Here is a 22,118-nt window from a genome sequence, read left to right as displayed (position 1 = left end):
ATTTAATCCTAACAATCTATTGAGAAGGTGGATGACTATGAATAAAGAGTGAGAGTTAGAGTTTGGATGTGTGAGTGATTTGTAACAAACACTTAAGTAATATAGTGTTCTTTCTACCAAAATTTTATTTTTCTTGTATTTTTAGCTTTCTTGCTAAATATTGAGGGTTAAACTGACTTAGTCTTAGTTCAAGAGATTGAGTAAGTTCGAGTGTCCATACGATAATAATGGAGTGTGTTCAAAGCCTGGTGCATACTGCTGTTACCCAGGGCTGTTAAATTAGAAGCTGGCGGACACGCTACGCCTACACGGTCACAGCCGCGTAGCTGTTACGCGCTATACACGAGTTTCTTTGAGCTTGCTTCGGGGTGCAATAACACGATCGCCTTCAAAGTTCAAACTACTATGTACAATTCCTAATTTCCTACTTTCTCATATGTACTACTCTTCTGCTTTATTAAATATTTTGTTTGTCCCTTATTGACAAATATCGTTGCTCAAATCCAATCTTCAAACATTCAACGGTCAACACAATATTCCTTCGTTTCATTTCATTTTCTTACTTTGAACCATTCTCTTGGACCACGCACTCAACCCTTTACCCTTCCTTTGACCCGCGTATTCCCCCCACATGTATATAAATCTAATAACCCAACTCTCCCAAACAAACATTCTTTAGCTTCCAATTACACTTGATTCATCAATCTATCAGTTACGTACAAAGAAGAAAGACATAATGGTTTTGTCTTGGACCAAAAGAAAGGTCTTCCGCCATCTCCGTAAGGTGACAAAGGAGGATCAACCTCCCTCCGCCGATGAGATTGTCATCCCCGTACACTTTTGCTGCCCAGTGAGCTTGGACATTATGAAAGACCCCGTTACCCTCTCAACCGGCATAACCTACGACAGGGACAGCATCGACAAGTGGCTTGAATCCGGTAACAACACCTGCCCCGTCACCAAACAGCTCCTAACTACCTCCGACATGATCCCCAACCACGCCATCAGAAAGATGATTCAGGATTGGTGCGTCGATAACAGCTCCCATGGCGTCCAGAGGATCCCCACTCCTAGGGCTCCCCTTTCCAGATACGACGTTTCCCAGGAATGTAAGGCCTTGTTGTCCGGTTCACAGCGCGGTGATGATGCCACGTGTCGGGAATCTTTGGCCAAGATCAAGGCTTGGGGGAAGGAGAACGAGAGGAACAAGAGGTGCGTCGTTGGCAACGGTTCCGCTGATGTACTCGCACGTGCGTTTCAGAATTTCTCACGTGATTCGTTCGGCAAGCACGTGGTTGTCTTGGCAGAGATTTTGGAGAATCTGACGTGGATGCTTCCTATTGGCGAAGAGGGTAAAGGGTGTTTGGGCTCGGAAAATTCGTTGACCCGGTTGGTTTTGTTCCTAGGTGGTAATGACCTTGGAGCAAGACAAAGTGCTTCTTTGGTGATTAAGGAGCTAAGTGCTGAAGCACTGGAGAAAAATGAACAACTTGTTGAGGCTTTGGTTAAGATGATTAGGGAGCCAATTGGTCCAATTGCTACAAAATCATGTTTGGCCACAATTTTCAATTTGGTTTCATTAGCACAAAGTAGAGAAGTAATTGCAGAGAGATTTGTGGAATTAGGTTTGGTCTCATTGCTGTTGGATATCATTCTTGATGGTGAAAGAGGGATAACTGAGAAGGCATTGGGGGTCTTGGATTCCATTTGTGATTTCCAAAAGGGGAAGGATTTTGCCAAGAGCAATGCTCTAATGGTTCCTCTTGCAATCAAGAAGATCTTGAGGGTGTCAGAATTGGCCTCTAGCTTTGCGGTTTCTATACTTTGGAAGGTTTGGGATAAGCGTGATGAAGGGGCTCTGATTGAGGCCCTTCAAGTTGGTGCCTTTCAGAAATTGTTGGTTGTGTTGCAAGTTGGTTGTGATGATAGCACTAAGGAGAAGGCTACTGAGTTGCTCAAACTGTTGAATGCTTATCGAGGCAAGGCACAGTGTGTTGATTCTTCTTCATTGGAACTCAAGTACCTTAAGAAGTCATTCTAATTAGACACACTTCATCTTTTTTCTTCTTGTGTAGGTCATAGACTCATAGCAATATAGCATAGAACATTGATTCATTCTTTGTTGTACAAAGATACTCGCATAAAGGAAGCATACATATGCTCCAACATTCAATTCATTCTTTGAATAATGAAATTCATTTTTTGGAAAAATCTGAGATTCTCTCTCTCTATATCATCTAATAATACACATAAACAGAGCATGGAAATTGCGTTATGTATTCAATTGATTCCTTGAAATGCATCCCTTGGAATCATGAGAGGAGCACCAAATCTCAAAATAAAAAGCCACACCAAAAGCCAAGAGTCCGTTTATCAAAACAGAGAGCGACATAACAAAGAGAAAAACAAGCCAAACTTAAGAGTCATAGACCACCAGCACATGGTCACTTATTTTCACATATAAACACATAACAAAAGGAACTAGATCTTCTAATGTTCAAAATGAACATAATCTCTATTACTGATTGCTTATCTTTTTAATATTTTATTTTCTAAGAGCAATCATCTCATATAAAAATATGCATATGCCAAATCATATTTATTTTAAACATGAAAAGATCCAACTCCAACAAAGGAACCCACACTTATAACACTTGAATTTCTTCGTTTGTTTGTTTCAATGGAAAAATGTGTTAGGCCAAAATCCACTCTGTTGATTAGCATCTCCAAATACATGTGGCTGATCCACATTAGCACCACTCATCAAATTGACAAACCAATTTTCCTTTGGTTGCATGGAATCCATGTTGATGTTCAAACCTTGCTGGGCATGGCTCCCTTGTCCCTCTTCTTCAACATTTGCCACCTCATCTTTAACTACCGGTGGTGGTGGCATTGGGAGTTGACTCTGAGACTGAGACTCTCTTGTCAACAATTCAATCCTTCTATTGATATCCTTCAAATACTGATCAATCAAATATGCAAGATCGTTCAAATCAAGCATGTTCACATTGTGCATGATGTTACCTTCACCAAGGTACTGAAACATGAGCTGGGTCATCTCCTTCTCTCTGTTCTCTTTGGTCTGCTTCTTCAACTGCTCTGTCGCCTTTGCGATCCTCTGCCTTAGAAAACTCTCTTGGTTCACCATCTTCTTGCTTTGCTCCATTTCAGGCATCCTCCTAACGATCATAGTAATCAGAAAATAAAATTAAATACAAAAATCCTGCATATAACAAATCAGTAAGTAACTGCAAAGTTACCTGAACTTGGAAAGCACTTGTTGAACCCCCAATGGCGACGGCCAAACCTCTGGTTGAGGATCATACGGGCTATAGATGATAGCACATGCGTCAATCCCGCAAAGAGTACTGAGTTCATCAACTTTTTTCAATAGTCCCTTCTTCCTTTTCTTGAAAGTTGCCTTTCTTGCAGAATCATTCACTATGAAAGCCAATTTCACCTTCTTTCTAGTCATGCTTAAAAACGAAACGTTTTTTTCTTGTGATCTTCTTGTTTAACAAGTGCTTATTTATATGGTTCAATTTGAGATAGCCAAATCAATTTTAGATAAGTCCTTGTTAGTAGCATTCAGTACCAAATATATGCACTATAACTAAGAAGATGTCATTTTAAATGCACTTGTATATTCATGGATGTGGAGTATCTTTGTAATATGAGAAACTAATTCAATAGGTTGGATACAGTGACGGACCAGAAAATTTATGGTAAGGGGGCAAAAATAATTCACATTATTATCAAAAGATATATTAATTTAAATTTAAAAAGAGCTCTTTTATAAAAGCATTACTACTCGCACTATCAGATTTCATAAGATAATAATAGAGATAAAAAACAGCATCTTATGAAATACTATATTCCAATTAATTGCTAAATTCATCAAACCAATCAGCATTAAATTTACCAAAAAAAGTCCCAAAATATGTTTGTAGAAAATTATATTCTCTTGGTTGACAATGATCTTTTCACAAATAAATTTGTCTAATTTCATCTCTGTCATTTATATCATAATTTAAAATTTTGGGTCGTTGTTCAGGATCAACTATGAAACTTTTTACATTGAATTTTAAAAACTTTTTTTTATTAGAAGAGACTAATGAAGTGACTTCAGATTCTAGTGGTAGCTTTCTTTTAAAATATTTTTCCATTATTATTTCTAAAAATAAAAAATATATATTCTAAATTAGTAAATTGATCGATTCACTTTAGAAATTTATATGCAACATAATTATATATAATAGAATAGAATAAAAGATAAACAAATAAATAATAAGGATCACTAAATCAAAAATAAAATAAAATATATAAATTCATGAAGAGAATATAAAAATAGATTAATACCTAAACTATAATTGTTTGAATTAAAATTTGCAATCGAAAATATGAAAAGAGAAACAATAAAATTGAAAAAAAACATAAAATCATAGAGAGCTGTATAAAACAAAATAGAGAATTTAAAATTTACCTGTTGATGAAGACAAGATGACCACTAAACAAGGAATAGAAAAAAAATGTTGAAAATATGAAACTAAGAAGAGAGTTTAAGAGAATAAATGAGTGACGACTAGGATTTGAGAATGAGAGAAGACTAAATTTAATTAGGTTAACTCATAATCAAAATGATAGCAAGATAAAATGGATTCAAGGTTTTAAATAATTAGTTTAATTTATTTGTAATGGGATCATTTAAAATTTAAAATGGGGGCATATTATATATGTATATATTTTTTTTTGTTTAAAAAAATTAAATGAGAGTGGGGGCAAGTGCCCCCCCATGGTTCCATGTAGGTCCGTGCCTGGTTGGATATGAATCCTGTATGTATTAGGAAAAACTATGATACCATTATCATTAAATTTTGGAAATGGTATATTCTTGTAATAGATGGTGTTAGATGAAAGATTCTGTTCATCCCTTATAATGTGCAACATGAACTTCTTGGTAACAATACTTGCATGGAGATGTTTGGATTTGATTTTCATTACCAACTATTTTCCTTTTTTGAAATGATATGTTATAATCACTTGTTAATTGCTATAACATGTAGTTTCACATGTAAACAGTCTATGCGATATACGAAAAATGTTTATTTCTTTATATTTATGTCTGAAATATATTTTTAAAATAAATTATTTATGAATATATTTAACTTATATAAAATAATATCAAATTAATAACAATAATAAATATTGATTAGAGTAGTAAAAAATAATAATATATTGTTAAAAAACTATAACAAATAATTCTCTAACTATTTAGATAAGTTTAATAGATAGAAATAAAAATTATACTCTACTCAAAATATTTTATAAGTATTTGAGAATTATATCGATCTTATATTTAAGAGTGAATATCCTACCCGACCTCTGATAATTATCTCGAAAGGACAACGAAGTCAAAAAAAAAAAAAAAACACCAAATCCGGTTCCTGATCTTTTTTTTGGACTGATTAGCTCCTATGTAAAAAAAAAATTTTTTTTTGCACAGGACTAATTAATCCCATAAAAGTAAATCTCAGGAACCGAATTGGATATTTTTTTTGTCAAGAATCTCGTTGTCTTTTGAGATAATTGTCAAGAGTTATTTTGGGATTAATTTCCTAAGTTTTGCCACCAAAACTTATCATGTTAGAATTTTTTCCCAAACATGTAATCTTAAAACTTAAAAGCATAACCCAACAAATTTAGCATTAATGATATATATCTCTAGTTTTGAGTTATGCTCACTAATTCAAAATTGTATTGTTTTTTAACGCTAAAATTAAAATCTCATCTTAAAAACATGCATATTAAACAGTACAAACTTATCCTTATAAAAGCATCTATTTTTTAAAGAAAGTATATAAACTAAAATCTTATAACAAAATGAAACAAATATATTAATTCTTACAATACACAAAGGTAATATTTGAATAAATTTGACTATGTCTTAATAAATACAACCCATTTCAAACATAGGGTGCTTGTCACAAAAGATAATTACGTTGCAAAATTATGAAAAAAATAAATTTAGGGCAATTTACGTTAGTAAATTGTTTGATCCCCAATATTACGTAAATACATTATTTCCAAATTCAATACGCAAATGCGTTGTTTCACTATTTTATGTAAATCGCTACTGGCAGTAGCGGTTTACAGGTGTGCATAAACCCCGTTACAACCAGCCGCAGTTTATGTGTGTGAGTGTGTGAATGTACAGCAGCGGTTTACGTGCGTGTGTGTGAGTGTAAACCGCTACGTGTGTGAGTGTAAACCGCTATAGGCTATAGCGGTTTACGTGTAGTGTGCTGCCTATATAGTTAAATTATACAAAATTAAATAAAAATTAACTAAGTTCCATACAAAACTAAGTTCCATACAAAAGAACATGTATTAATAGAAATAATTAAAAATTTTATAGGAATAATGAGTACTAAAAATTTCGATACAAAAATATAACAATATGCATTAGAGAATATAAAAAAAATTTCTAAAAAAACATATTACTATGAACAAACAAAATAAATGAAAAATTGATTAAAAAAATCAAAACTTATAAAAACTGATAATTATTCTTGATTTTTTTATTACAAATAAAATCGAATGACAAAATTAGCAAAAAATAATATTTTTTTAAATTATTTTTCAATTTAATAATTGAACAGAACGTAAAAACACACTTAGTTATTTACAGTGGACAAGAGTTAAAACATAGAAGTCATGTTTGTCTTTAAAGAAAAAAAAACAGACAAACAAAAAATTATGATATTTCACAAGAAAAGTCTAATTAAAAAGATGTTGCAGTGAGTACATAAAATCGACCATGATACATAAGCCTATATTAAAATCCACGATTATAAAAATAAGTTAAAATATAAATATAAAATACATATTAAAAATAAATTAAATAATATATATTTATATATAAATATATAATAATTAATTTTAATAATTTATTTTAGTATATAAATAATATTTTTAATCAAACATATACAAAATAAAAAGATACACGAGTACATAAAAATAGGGAGATATATAGGTGTATTATACACATAATATATTAAAACAGTATTTTTTGTTCTTGTTTTTTGTGTAATTTACTCTCTAACTGAACTATATCTCCCTATTTTTATGTACTCATGTATCTTTTTATTTTGTATATGTTTGATTAAAAATATTATTTATATACTAAAATAAATTACTAAAATTAATTATTATATATTTATATTTTTACTTATTTTTATAATCGTGGATTTTAATATAGGCTTATGTATTGTACTCGCTGCAACATCTTTTTAATTAGACTTTTCTTGTTAAATATCAGAAATTTTTTGTTTGTCTGTTTCTTTTCTTTAAAGCCAAACATGACTTCTATGTTTTAACTCTTATTCACTGGAAATAACTAAGTGTAGTTTTTACGTGATGTACAATTATTAAATTGAAAAATAATTTAAAAAAATATTATTTTTTTGCTAATTTTGCCATTCGATTTTATTTGTAATAAAAAAATCAAGAATAATTATTAGTTTTTATAAGTTTTGATTTTTTTAATCAATTTTACATTTATTTTGTTTGTTCATAGTAATATGTTTTTTTAGAATTTTTTTTTATATTCTCTAATGCATATTGTTATATTTTTGTATCGAAATTTTTAGTACTCATTATTCATATAAAATTTTTAATTATTTCTATTAATACATGTTCTTTTGTATAGAACTTAGTTTTGTATGGAACTTAGTTAATTTTTATTTAATTTTGTATAATTTGACTATATAAGCAGCACACTACAATAGCCTATAGCGGTTTACACTCACACACACGTAAACCGCTACTGCCAGTAGCGATTTACACTCACACACACGTACGTAAACCGCTGGGTTTACACTCACACTCACACACATAAACCGCGGCTGGTTGTAGCGGTTTATGCACACCTGTAAACCGCTACTGCCAGTAGAGGTTTACATAAAATAGTGAAACAACGCATTTGCGTATTGAATTTGAAAACAATGTATTTGCGTAATATTGGTATCAAACAATTTACTAACGTAAATTGCCCATAAATTTAATTAGGAACAATTATTATATAATTAAAGTTATAAAAGTATGGAAAAATTAGTAAAAAGATGACGAAATTTTAATTTCTTTCTTAGAGGAATCAATTTCTTTTTTTTTATAAATAAAAAATATATTATATATTTACGAAGAAACACGAATTGAAAAACCACACAAAAATTGTCGACTTTAGAATGTACGCTCATTAATAGTAAATAAAATACTTTATATATAATATCAATAAAGATAAGAAAGAATCAAACTAAACTAAGAAACTAAATAAAAGTCTCCAATTCTAGAACATATGTTCATAAACGGTAAATAAAATCCTCTATATACAATGAATATGATGATAAATATAAAAAAGAATCAACATAATTAATAAATAATTATTAACAAATCTTGTAATTACTTAAAAAGGTATGATATAAAATTTATAATTATTGACATATCTTATCATATATAATTAATCATTAATGTTAACAAATCAATTATTAATACTTTTCAAAAATAAGAAAAAAAGAGAGAGACAAGCGTATTAATACCAAAACATGCTACATCAGTATGCTTAGAATCAGAATATAACCTATTGTATAATGATAGAATGATTCATAAATATTATGTCTCTCCTATTGTTTGGAGTAGTAATTTTGGACTTCGGGTGACATATATCTTCATTGTTTTTTTAAAGAAGAAGAAATAAAATAAATAAATTGTGCATCTATTTTTTATCCAACTTATGATAAATATTTTTAATTGTATGAGGATAATGTATAAAAAAGTATTTTTCTAATTCAATTGGTTGACTAGATAAAAGAAAAACTAAAAATACACATCGATATAAATGAAACATTTTTATAAAAAAATTAACAAATTATTAAATAAAATTTGGTTTATTATTGTGCATCATTTTGTATATTTCTGATATTTCTGTTCTATACAGGAAAAAATATTTTCTCATATTTTTTTATCAATTATTTTTTAATTAATAATTTTAGTGTATTATTAGTACAAAGTAGTTTTACACATGCATTTAATTATGTAACGTAAAATTAATAAAAATAATAATTTTATACATTAATTATGTGAATGGTGATCTAAAAAACAAATGTGATTAAATAACTATGTAAAATGTTTTACATTTTCAGCATCAAAATTAATCTCATAATCATTTTTAACATACAAAGTAAAAGATATAGGGTCGTGCTACTGTACTGAATGAAAACTTTTTCCGCACTTGCTGAAACGATGCGGCTACATTAGGATAGACGCGTGTTGTATCACTGTGAAAAATCCTGCTGCATTCGCAGAAATGACAGAAACTATCAGAAGAGTTGTCGGGAGGTGTTGGTGATTAGTAATTGGTAATTCCATAATTAATTTGTTGGGCTTTTTTCTGCTGTCCCAGAGAATTTTTAGATATATGATGTTTGGGCTTATTTTTTGTTTGGTTTGAATATTGTGTGATTGATAGGATATGATAACAAAGTTATAGACTATATATGGATTAGGAAAAAAAATATGATACGGACTTAAATAATAATAATAATAATAATAATAATAACAATAATAATAATAATAGATATTTAATGTCAATACAAAAATTTGATTCCAAATATATATTTTTTAAATTTGTAATGTAAATAATAACTTTTATGTTTTATTATTTTCATTTTTTATATTCATACAACTAAATATTAAGTTGTTAACGATGTATATTCATATAAATATGTAAATTATTATTATAAATTCTTCTAGTAACTATATAATATTTTTTTTTGCCTATAACTATACAATATTTATTAACTCTTTAAAATGTTACAAAATTTAAAAAAAGACCACAATGTTTTATATTTTAACAATATTTTTATTTTTGATTTTTCTAAATTTAAATCATTGTCAAAATAAAGAAAAAATTTAAAATTAAACAAAAATTTCCTTGTACAAATTCTTATTTTTTTCCGTGTATATAATTATTTTTTATGAAATTTTTATTTTTTTTTTCTTGTACAAATTATTGTCTTCTATTTTTCTTATTTTTTTTGGAAAACACTATTGTTGTTTAGGAGTCTAATTATTGAAGTAAAATAGATTAAGTTGTCTCCATACTAATAATTTTTTTTGACATAATTATGTATAGAAATATGTTTTGAAAATTATATTTAAGCGGTAAAATGAAATTGTTATTCCTTGTAAATGGGTTATCAATTTAGTTCAAAATTCAAATTAAATATTTAAATCTGTCTGAGTACCTGGGAAGATTTCTTATGATGCGGGAGAAGTTTGGTTAAAGACTTAAACGGCGATAACACAAAGTAGGGTAATGTTTTGTGTATATATATATATATATATATATATATATATATATATATATATATTTGTTTTTGGTTGACATTCATATTACTCTTTTTATTATTATTATTTTTGAATTATCAAATTTTTGGAGGCTCAAAATGCCGTACCTTTTAAATTGTACACCAACTGCCTTCTTACAAAAAGGGTAGGGTCACAGATCGACACCAAAAAAGCCTACTAATGTAATTATAATGATTAAGTGTAGATTAATCTAACTTCATTATCCGACAGTTACTGCACCTTTTGTTTTTGCACAAAATCTACCTCAGTGTCAGCCTAACCCTCACACGCGTCATTTTCACATTTTTTTACCACTTCTTTACACCTGCTGAAGGAATCTACCTTAAGCACCGTAGCAATGACCAAAGATATAAAGCAAAATGTATACAAAGATAGTGTAACCGTCCCATGTTATATCATGAATACCACATATTTAATAGTGATCAAAATCAAATCATATTGAATTGTCTTGGAATAATTAAAATGTATACAAAGATAGTGTAACCGTCCTATGTTATATCATGAATACCACATATTTAATAGTGCTCAAAATCAATCATATTGAATTGTCTTGGAATAATTATCTGGTTTTGTCTAATGCTAGGAGCAAAGTGTTATTTTTTTCCAATATTTTCAAGGGTTTGTATCCATCACTTCGCATGGTAAAAAACTTCTCAAATTCAAATTCCTCCGTCCAAGGTGGTTAAACTCGCGAGTCTAGGTAAACTCGTGGAGCTGACCTAAACTCGATTCGTAGACTCGACTTGTAGATTCGTATAAGTTTATCTGTTATAATTTTTTGAGAAAAACCCAAAATAGCCCCTGACAATTACCTCGAAAGACAACGAGGCCCTTGACAAAAAAAAAAATACAACCCGGCCCTTGACAATTACCTCGAAAGGACAACGAGGCCTCTGTGCCAAAAAAATTAATGTTGTTTTTTTTTTTGCACAGGGGCTAATCAGTCCCAAAAAAAAGATCAGGGGCCGGATTGGGTATTTTTTTTCTTGGGAGTCTCGTTGTCCTTTCGAGATAATTGTCAGGAGTCGGATGGGGTATTCACTCTAATTTTTTTGTAAAAAATATATATATCGTGTATAATATATATGTTTACTCAAATATAGGCATTAAAAACTCAACAATTTCAACGTAAAAAAAATAATAAATTAACATAATACTATAATATAATTATAACAGGTACTCTAGAACACACATTCAAATCCTTCAGTTATTACATAGTTATCCACTAACAGTTACAAAGTTATCCACTATCAAAGTTGGTAAATTCAGATTTGAGATTTCAGAGTTTCAGACATTTAGATTCAATAACAAGTAACAATTAACTAACACTAACAAGTAACAACTACAACATGCAGCAATTCAGTAACTAATTTTTTTTAAACATACCTGAATCTGAATGGCTGAATAGAGTAGGCTCAGTTGAGGAACAAAGCATTGCTGTGCTGTGCAAGCAGACAAGAATGAACGGCAGCAGAGTACACGACGAACCAGCAGAGGACGCGACGATCGAAAGAGGATGCGACGAACGACGGTAGCGTGGTGACAGCAGAGGCTCCACGAGTCCACGAGATTTGATGTATAACAGAGTCAATAGAGAGCAGAACGAGAGAGTGAGAATGAGAGAATAGCGGAGAGAGAGAGAGAGAGAGAGAGAGAGAGAGAGAGAGAGAGAGAGAGAGAGAGAGAGAGAGAGAGAGAGAGAGAGAGAGAGAGAGAGTGACGAGCTATTTGGGGAATGACAAATGGCGAATGGCGGCAAGGGACAGACGAAATGCGAAGAGGGATTGGAGAAGAGAGTGACTGAGTGAGTGTGGCGAGCAAAGTGAGGAATTTAGCTGTTTAGGGTTACGTTCATACGTTGCTCCCTTTTTTCCTCTTTTTTGGGGCCAAAACAGCTCCGTTTTTGTGAATAAGGCCAAACAAAGCAAACTCGCTGACTCGTCCGAAAACTCGCGAGTTTGACCGAGTTTATGTGAGTTTACCCGAGTCTACCTGAGTCTACCCAGAAATGAGTTTGTGTTCGAGTTAACTCGATTCCACTACCTAAACTCGTACGAGTTTACGAGTTAACTCGAGAGTTTGACAACAATGCCTCCATCGGCTCCACAATTTTTTGTTCTTTTTTGGGCCTTACAGGCTTCACTATTTAGTTAAGGCTTAAAGAAATTTAGTTAGTAGTTACTTATCCTCCAAAATTCAGAATGCATCTACATGTGTTTATCTTTTGACTAAAAGACAAATAGGTCCCTTACTTTTTAAAACGGGGACATTTTCGTCCCTCAAGATTGGAAAATACATTTCGATCCCCCACGTTTTAAAACGAGAGACAATTATACCCTTCAGTCCGTTTTGGGCCAAAAACGGCAACGGAGCCAGCTGACATGGAGGGACAGTGAATGACGTGGCCGTTACAGTTGGTGAGGTGGATTGGGACGAAATTTTAGTGGACAATTATACCCTTTCTTTCTTTTTCTCTCATAAACATTTCATCAAACACCATGTCAGCTCCACTACCACTAACCCTTTTCTTCTTCTGCATTATCATCTTCTTCTTCCATTGCTGCATGTGCAATGACTCATCATCAACAACAACCCTTCAAACCCTTAAGCCCATTCTCCCAAACAAAAGCCAAGGCCCAGGCCCATCTCATCCATCAACAGCAACCATCCCTGCATTCCCTGAACAATCTGATGTCAAAGGTTGCCCCTTGACACTCTCAGATGAACTCTTTGACGGTATAAAGAATGCTTGTGGAGGCTGTGGTGGTGGTGGTTCTGACATGGAGCTCCACCGCACACGGTGCTGCCCTGTTCTTGCATCATGGTTATACTCTGCATATTCTTCCACTGCATTAACCCATAGCCATACCCACACATCATCATTGTCATATGAGATGCCATTGTTACCAGATGACTCAGAAACATGTGTGAATGACTTAGAGAATGCACTGAAAGTGAGAGGGATTCAGCTGAAAAGACCCAATGAGACATGTGATGTTGTGTTATGCTTCTGTGGGATAAGGCTTCACCTCTGAGTTGCCCAGATGCATTTTCAGTTAATGAAAATGGTGAACTTGTTGGGGATAAAACTATGAGAAGGTTAGAGAAGAATTGCATCAGTAGAACCAACAATGTCAATGGCTTCCCTGGTCTTGGTGGCTGCTCCAAGTGCTTGAACACACTCTACAGGGTCAGTTTTCTATTAATCTTTTCCCAAAATAGATAAAAAAAAGAAGTTTTTGTTTTGATTTGGGGTTGTTTGATTCGTTATTTTGATTTAGAATTTGATGGATCTTTGTTGAATATGATGAATTTGAGTTCATTTTATTGATGTTGATCTTCTTCATGATTTGGTGATTTGGTAAAGTTGTGTTTGTTTTATCTTTCTGTTTGAGAGTTTGGTTGCTCTCTAAGTTATCTTGCAATGTCACCATCCTTCACGCGCCTTTGGAGCTTGTGCGCTTCACGGAAGTCATAAGAACCAATTGAAGCCAAAGTTCTTGAAAAGGGTTGCAAGGAGATGAGGGCTAGTGACCTATTACTGAAGTTTCTTGAGGCAATTCTCAAAGCTGGAAACCGGATGAATGCCGGAACTTCTAGGGGAAATGCACAAGGTTTCAACCTAAGTGCTCTTAGGAAGCTTCCTGATGTGAAAAGCATTGATGGGAAGACTAGTTTGCTACACTTCATTGTAGAGCAGGTGGCTCAGAAGGAAGAAGAGAAACTATGAATCAAAAGCATAACATTCCCAAAATCAACGGTGATATAAGCAACTCTAATGAAAACAATAATAGCCTTGTGCAACATGAGACAGAGAAAGAGTATCTGATGCTTGGTTTACAAGTGTTATTGGGAGGTATAAAGGATGAGTTATCTGAAGTAAAGAAAGCAGCAATAATTGATCATCAGAATTTCATTAGGATGTTATACATTCTCAATGCTCGTGTTAGCGAAATTCGAGAGATTGTAACCAAATGTTGTGGCGAGAACAATGAGAGAGGTGGATTTGTTAAGGAAATGAAAGGGTTTGCAGAGGAATGTGAGGAGGAGCTTAAAGTTGTGAAAGATGAACACCTTAGGATCATGGAGCTTGTGAAGAAAACCAATGAGTATTATCTAGGAGATGGAGGAGGATCAAACCCCTTTGAACTGTTTCTTATTGTGAGAGATCTTGTGCATGAAGAACCCCCCTCGCTCATCATGGACGATCGCACAAGCAGCGGCCATGACTTCCACCTTGCGTTTGGCACTTCAGGGACGAATTTGTCCAGTTAAATTTCGTCCCAATCCACCTCAGCGAGCGTAACGGCCACGTCATTCACTGCCCCTCCATGTCAGCTGGCTCCGTTGCCGTTTTTGGCCCAAAATGGATAGAAGGGTATAATTGTCTCCCGTTTTAAAACGTGGGGGATCGAAATGTATTTTCCAATTTTGAGGGACGAAAATGTCCCCATTTTAAAAGGTAAGGGACCTATTTGTCTTTTAGTCTTATTTTTTTTCCCCAAGTCTACATGGTTATAAATTGAACTTTTTTTTATATATACAGAGACCGGGCTTAAAGGCCCACGAAGAAGAAACAATAAATTTCTACAATAGGCTTTTTGTTAATTTTTCAGGCTTTTAAGAAGTTCTTGACATATAGCGGAGCCCATCGTGGGTTCTTGAATCGGGTCCAGCCCAGAGATTGCTTCCTCGTTTTGCTCAGTACAATCCAAATTCCAAAGAAAAAAAATCATTATTCATTATATATCTACAAAACAAAACTCATCATATATGGAAAAAATTAAAATAAAATCAGAATATTTGACCCAAAATGGAAATAGCACGATCATTATTGACTTGTTCGGGTTGTGATGAAGAAGAACCCTACCTGCTCTATTGCATGCTCAGCAGTGGCATAACTTCATTGCACGTTTCCAACAATGGATGCCACTGAGGGCAATGCGCGCATACTCAATTTGGTGCTTCTGCTTCCCCGTCAAAACGCACCTCCATTCTCTAATGTGTAAGTGCCTTCACCTCTTAAAGCTTGCAACTTTGTTTGCCATTTGAATGAAAGAATAGTGAAAACCTTAGTAGTGGTGATTTATGAACACTTATCCGGAGCAAACCTTCATATATGTTATCCTTTGCATAAGAACAATATATTGTTGCAGCTTTTGCGTTTTGATTATGGGACCGTTGAGGTTTCACCAGGAATCCAGGCCTTCTGCTGATGCAAAAGGTGCTAAAACTTACAATGATATTTAAGACTTTATTGTTTTTTTCTTTTGCTTTTTTTAACTTTTTCTTCTGAATAAAATGCATTGTTTCTTCTTGAACTCATTTGTTGATAAGGTTGACAGTTGATGAGAAAATCAGCATGAATTCCAGGGGGGCTAATGACAGTTGTTAGACTTATCTGATTGGGATGAGTAATTGAGGTAACAGTCAACTTTTGTTCTTCAATTTTCCATCAACAATTAATAATTTGCATATTCAGATGCCCATTTCTGGATTAATATACTATATTTCTTAGCACCCTAGTTCTAGTCATATAAGGTAACACTCGATCAGAAGGAAAGGAAGCACCACTGCCAAATAAACACTCTGTCCTAGGTTTAGAAAATTAGAAAAAAAAAAGAAGATAAAACAAGATGCGCCGCTTCGAGTAATCCTTTCCCCTCTTCCTTTCCTTCTTGTTCTTCACCTAGACTGGACTCTCCATTTGAATCTGAAAGTAGGAACCAATGAGTTCTTCTTCGTCTAACCAAGTGGCCAAGGTAGGTGTACAGAATTTTTTTTTTCTGTTATACGTTTTCTCTGTACAATCATCTGAGAAGCATTTAGCAAATGCTCCTTTATCTTTGGTATCCTGTTCATTCTTGCTGCAATCATGAGAAAAACTGAATCAATGGAGTGTTTCTAGAGGACAACTTGTTCATGGTTTGGTATTTTAATTAAGAATTTATATGGCACAAACCCTTTCTGCTTGATAAACCATTCAGAGAGAAAGAGTATACCAATTTCATTCTCAGATGCACTCAAATTGAATGCTAGTCAAATGAGTAGCTGAAAGTGACCAGAATAAAGATTTGGTTTTCTCAGTTTATATACCCACGATGGAAGTTAAATAAAAGGTCAATGAAACTTGAATGGATTTTAGATATATCAAACTGTTAGTTCTTAAAGGCGTAATTTTTTCATAGATTCAGTCCTAACGTAATTAATACGAAACATTTCTTATTTTCTATTTTGGTTGAAGATTGTAGTCTTATGAGTTTTCCCAGGGTTGAAATGTGAGAATTTATATGTTGTCAGATTTGAATAGCAAACTGCTTCAGCAAAGACAGAAAGAATTGCTGTAGTTATTGTTTTCAATGTGATCCTCAAATTGTAGTCTGCTTTACTTAAAATTAATAGATACCGTTATTTTAATTGCTGCACGCGTATTGCTTTCTTCAGTTTCAAATGTAAAAGACAACACTGTTTTGGCAACAAAGTGAATTTGGATGCATGGATGCGTCCAAATGAACAAACTATGTTTCTGACCTCATAATGCCAACATTGAAGCAGGATACCTGACTTTTACGACACACAATCAATTGAAGATATACAGTGAATTTTCTATTTTTATTTTTATTATTATTATTATTGTTAAGAAAAATAAGGTGGATGATATTTTGTAACTCGTTAATTTGAATTATATACTTTAATGATGTGTTTACTTTTTTTTAGGCTAAGAAAGTGAAGAAAGCTCTTCAGCCGGAGTGGCTTAAGTCTCTTCTGAAAAGGACTTTCTTTGAATCTTCCTGTGCAACTCATCCTGTGCTTAAGAATGAGTTAAACCAATACTGTGTAACCTGTACTGAGCTAATTTGCCAAAATTGTGCATCTGGACCCAAACATGTTCTTCATAAGGTGATCACAATCTACAAGCATAGTTACAAAGCTGTTGTTCGCATTGATGCTATGAGAGAGCATATTGACTGCTCACAAATTCAGGTACGATATCCTACCTTAATGTAAGTTTCTAACGTATTATTTCATGAGTAGTTTTTGAATCCTATGGATTTGTTATTTAACGTACTATTGGTTACCTCAATTTATGTGGGTAGCGGGTTTGGCCGTTAATAAATATTGATTGTCTGTTCTTCTGATTTAATGCATCATTTAGTTCTTTTCCTTCTAGGTGTTTGCTGTGTGATGCACTTTTCATAATTCATAGGGATAATTATCTTTGCTCGACTTAACCCAAGTGACTATTCTTAGTATGTAATAAAAATTTCATTGTCATATGATCTTTGGAATAACTTCCCAACTGATGATTGTATACAACTTGTATGAATATTGTGGTTGGCATGAAAATCCGAGACAGACAATACATCAATCAATATCACTCAAACTTTTGCTAATTGTGTGCTAATTCTTCTGATGAATATCCTTTTACTGGGGTCGTTCGCAAGTCCTAACCACATCATTGTGTTGTTGTCCTGTTTACTTTGCAGTGCATATTAAGTTAACATAGAAGGCCAAATTAATTTTCTGATAATCCTGAAACATTCAAATACTTCTGTGAACTTTCTGATAATAGCTATAATTCTATATTGCATTCTTCTCTGATGACAAAACCTAAGTATCACATCAAGATAGTACACCTCAGCAATCATTTCACTCGAATCTTTTATGCTTGCAGCCTTACAAATCCAATAAGCTTTCCGTTATTGCTCTGGAGCCTCTTCCGCACCATGGTTCTGTAAAATGGAGAAGGGCATCATCATGCAAGACCTGTAGGAGAAAGTTGGCCAACCCCAATTTATATCGTTACTGCTCCATATCTTGCAAGGTGCTGAGAGTAAAGTAGTAAACTTAGCATCATCCACAATCTTGATTTCCCATCCCCTAACACCTTCCATTAAATTCGTGATTTGAATTATCACTCTCTGACTATTTAATCTGATATCTCAGGTCCGAGCTGTTTTAAAGAAGTCTGATCATTCAGTTCCTCCCTTCATTTTGCTTAAGGAGGATCAAAAGGAGGAAGCTGGAACCAGCAAGCGGGTAAATAAGAGAAAGGGAACCCCTGCCAGAGCTCCCTTCTTCTAAAGGCCTCCAGTTATGTAATAATCAAGGAAGCTGCTCTATTTCTTATGTAAAGAGATTCTTTAACATCTGAATTTTCGTCTTTGGTGGCTTCTACCTTTTGATTATCATATGACTATGCATGAGGTTACTTCAAACTTTATGACATTCTGGCTAAGTTGCTGTTTGTGGTTTTATGACATTCTACTTTTTATGACATTCTACCTTTTGCTCTTAAGTCTAACATATTTAGACTTAAAAATGCTCAAATTCAAGATTTCACAATAATAAAAAAATCAAATCAAATCACAGGTCTAGGTCATTTCTCTCCTTAAACCATTTACATGTGTTTAAAGTTTAAAGTTTAAACCATCATTTCTACCTATGAGTATAATATCCCTAATACAGTTCCATCATTTGGAACAATGGACACTCATGACATTTGGTAGGGTTGTATGATATTGAATTATTGACATTCTAAATGTCATTTTCAAAATTAAAAAACCAACTAAACATATGATCCTTCCAGCATGAACTGTTGCAGACTGTATAGTCTGTAGTAATGGTATTGCCATACTTATGCATCTTTTTTAGTGAAGGCTTTATGTTTTAGCCCAAGGTATTAAGTAGTCTCTTTGTTTAATACAATTAAATGGTGTCTAGTTTTATATTGACATATCATTACATTGTGACATTGAGGGGACAATTTATAATAAGATTTCGTTATAATTTAAAATTGGATTGTTCAAATCTTAGTTCCTCTTCACTTTAAGTAATTGCTTTACCATATAAAATCATCGTTAGGCCATCTTTGATATTAAATTCCTAAAGAATAGAAACATTAGTAAAGAAAAAGATGTTGCATCTATTCCGTTTTTAGCTTAAGGTTTTTTCATTTATGTCGTCTTTTTTTTTTTAGTGATAAAGTTTTATACGTATAGAAATAGGAATTCCACATTCTTTATAAGTTCAATCATGCTACGTTTTAAAAAACATTATTTCTTAGTTAATTTTTTAGGCTAAATCAAGTTTATTCAATCTAATATGATATCCAAATTATCATAAAATTGTTATTAGGCTACATATTTCCAATCAATCAAATTTCACGTTCCGATTACTTATCCAGTGCTAAACATGAGAGGATGTATTAAAATCTCACTTTAGACTATCTTTCGTAAATTCACATTTAAAAAGAATAGAAAATTATTTTTTAATTAGTCAACATTAGTTAATTTGGTTATTATAAAATTATTCCTTTAATCTCTTTTTTTTTTTTTTTTGAAAAGTTTAGTGTTTAGAATTTAAAATTTAGACATTAAAATTTAAAATTTAATACTAAAGTATATTTTTTAAAAAATTAACTAATATTAACTAAAAAAATTTTGGTTGCTAGTTGAACTCATTTATGTTTTAGACAATCCTCTAATTAACCCTTTGGTTGAGTTTAGATTATTCTCACTAAATTGTAAGAGAAAGTTCGTATCTCTTCTTGTTTAGCACGCCAAAGACTTTTACTTGGTAAAGAAAAAAATATGGCACACTACTATATATTTGGGACACTACTGCCACATTTTTTCTTTGACTAAGAAACTTGAATTGGGTTTCAATCACTTGCAATAAACTTTGTGAAGCAATTATATGATGATGATGAATATGAGATTAGGGGAACTCTTGTGTTCAAGCGTGCCAATCCTTGGGTGGTTAATGGAATCCTTAGCTGAACTATTTGGCGCTACTTCAGGGAAGAAGAACCTATTGAACACTCTGGAAGATGATGAAGGTGATGTTCCAACTGCAGCTAATGTAGCAGCACAGTACTCATTTATATAGTTCAATTTGAGATAGCCAAATCAATTTTAGATAAGTCCTTGTTTCAGTACCAAATATATGTACTATAATTAACAATATGTTAATTTTAAATGCACTTCTATATCTATAGATGTGGAGTATCTTTGTTAATAGATTATTCAATGGGTCGGATATGAATCCTGCATGTATTAGGAAAAACTATGATACCATTATCATTAGATTTTGGAAATGGTATATTCTTGTAATAGATGGTGTTAGATACTTTGATGAAAGATTCTGTTCATCACTTCTAACGCACATGAACTTGTTACTTTGTTAGTAACAATAATTACATTGAAAGGTTTAGATTTGGTTTTCATTTTTTGAAATGATATGTTATAATCACTTCCTAATTGCTATAAAATGTAGTTTCATATTTTACTAGTGTATGTAATTGTGAGATGTATATATTTTTTTTTATATTTATGTCTAAAATATATTTATAAAATAAATTATTCGTGAGTATATTTAACATATGTAAAACAACCTCGTATATTTTATTGTTTTATATATATATATAAATACCAAATAATCTATAAAATAAAAAAAAATCATAAAGTACTTGGATTTAATAAAGAAAATGTGTAATTTATAGTAAACAAATAACTCAATGTCTGTGAAAAAATGAACTAAAACATTTTTAAAAATATTTTATATATATTCACCAAATGTTGTCAAATTAATAATAATAACAACAATAATAATAAATATTAATTTTAGTAGTAGAAAATAATAATATATTGTTAAAAAATGATAACAAATAATTTTTTAATTATTGATCACTTATTTCAATGGAAAATATTGATATCTCAACTTCTCAATTGTAATGTCAACAAAAATTTAAAAATTAGAAGATAAAAAAAAATGTAAGGTGCCAGAAATAAAATAAAATATAAAAATAAAAAAATGAAAAAAAAGAAAAAGACAAAGAAAATAAAATAAAAATAAATAACTTTAATTAAACAAAAAATAAAGTATAAATTTAACTTAGACTTCAGAAGAATTACTTTGAATTTTTAGTTTTGTTCTGTAATACTAAGAAAACTGAGAATATTTTTTATTTTTAAGTATTTTCCAAAAAAAATTGAACTGATTAAAATGTTTACTTAATACTCTATTTATAAACTAACTAAATACCTAATTAAGACTTATTCCTAAAAGCTACTTCAATTTTCAAACCATTATCAATTAACCCCCGCTCTTTTTCTCTTGATGATTTGTTGTATTGCTACTACTCTTATCAGCTATATCTTTGATTAAGTTTCAATAACACTGTATAAGTGACCACCTCGTTGGAATCATTCCAATTGAGAATTAAGGTTCCGTTTGTTTATATAGACATGACATTGAGACAGGGACACAAAGATTTACCATCGTGTTTGGTAGAGGAGACATGGACAGAGGTAATATGTCCAGAGACACTAAATTAGTGTATTTTGTGTTTATTATGGCAGAAAGAACACAGAAACACTAATAAGAGACACAACTTATTTTTTATTTTTTTTTCATTATTTTTGTTAATTTTTCATAATTATATTTTTTATTATTATATTTTTCATCTCAAATTTTTTGAATGAAAAAAAAATGAGAATAAATTGAATTTTCATAATTTGTTATAATTTATTACCAAATAGAATACAAAAACACAAAATTTTGTCTTTTTGTCCATCAGTGTCTTATCCTGTCCTGTTCTCAGTCTTGTCCTTTCTCAAAAACAAACGCAGCCTAAAAGACTTTGGCATAAGTCGATGGGTTATTATGGGTATATTCCAAATGTCTTC

At 31.8% G+C, this 22,118-nt stretch overlaps 3 protein-coding genes and 1 pseudogene across 3 annotated transcripts; 3 read left to right on the top strand and 1 right to left on the bottom strand.

Moving 5' to 3' along the window:
* The first annotated feature begins 411 nt into the window (after positions 1-411).
* Positions 412-2,211, top strand: LOC112733744 (U-box domain-containing protein 21). Its single transcript, XM_025782811.3, has one exon. The coding sequence runs from the start codon at positions 737-739 to the stop codon at positions 2,039-2,041; it is 1,305 nt and encodes a 434-aa protein (XP_025638596.1). The 5' UTR covers positions 412-736; the 3' UTR covers positions 2,042-2,211.
* Positions 2,212-2,256: 45 nt separating this feature from the next.
* On the bottom strand, positions 2,257-3,498 carry LOC112735480 (agamous-like MADS-box protein AGL80). The gene is made up of 2 exons (XM_025785014.3): positions 3,264-3,498; positions 2,257-3,182 (listed from the first exon to the last, which is right to left on the bottom strand). Exons 1-2 carry the CDS (start codon positions 3,476-3,478, stop codon positions 2,678-2,680), a joined length of 720 nt encoding a protein of 239 aa, XP_025640799.1. The 5' UTR covers positions 3,479-3,498; the 3' UTR covers positions 2,257-2,677.
* A 9,494-nt stretch (positions 3,499-12,992) lies between these two features.
* Positions 12,993-14,158, top strand: LOC112735479 (uncharacterized GPI-anchored protein At4g28100-like; annotated as a pseudogene).
* A 1,043-nt stretch (positions 14,159-15,201) lies between these two features.
* On the top strand, positions 15,202-18,684 carry LOC112733743 (protein RGF1 INDUCIBLE TRANSCRIPTION FACTOR 1). The gene is made up of 6 exons (XM_025782810.2): positions 15,202-15,433; positions 15,585-15,652; positions 15,766-16,190; positions 17,146-17,412; positions 18,104-18,253; positions 18,376-18,684. The coding sequence occupies exons 3-6, from the start codon at positions 16,158-16,160 to the stop codon at positions 18,511-18,513; spliced, it is 588 nt and encodes a 195-aa protein (XP_025638595.1). The 5' UTR covers positions 15,202-15,433; positions 15,585-15,652; positions 15,766-16,157; the 3' UTR covers positions 18,514-18,684.
* Positions 18,685-22,118: the final 3,434 nt, after the last annotated feature.

The sequence above is a fragment of the Arachis hypogaea genome, chromosome 13, assembly GCF_003086295.3.
Source record: "Arachis hypogaea cultivar Tifrunner chromosome 13, arahy.Tifrunner.gnm2.J5K5, whole genome shotgun sequence".
NCBI classification, from domain to species: domain Eukaryota; kingdom Viridiplantae; phylum Streptophyta; class Magnoliopsida; order Fabales; family Fabaceae; genus Arachis; species Arachis hypogaea.
Note: the sequence above shows the minus strand (reverse complement) of the source record. Positions and strands in the feature narration are given on the sequence as shown.

Coding starts and splice junctions, on each gene's coding strand:
- LOC112733744 (XM_025782811.3), top strand. CDS start 737: ATGGTTTTGTCTTGGACCAAAAGAAAGGTCTTCCGCCATCTCCGTAAG.
- LOC112735480 (XM_025785014.3), bottom strand. CDS start 3,478: ATGACTAGAAAGAAGGTGAAATTGGCTTTCATAGTGAATGATTCTGCA. Junction 3,183..3,263: donor CAAGTGCTTTCCAAGTTCAG/GTAACTTTGCAG, acceptor TATGATCGTTAG/GAGGATGCCTGAAATGGAGC.
- LOC112733743 (XM_025782810.2), top strand. CDS start 16,158: ATGAGTTCTTCTTCGTCTAACCAAGTGGCCAAG. Junction 17,413..18,103: donor TTGACTGCTCACAAATTCAG/GTACGATATCCT, acceptor TTATGCTTGCAG/CCTTACAAATCCAATAAGCT. Junction 18,254..18,375: donor ACTGCTCCATATCTTGCAAG/GTGCTGAGAGTA, acceptor CTGATATCTCAG/GTCCGAGCTGTTTTAAAGAA.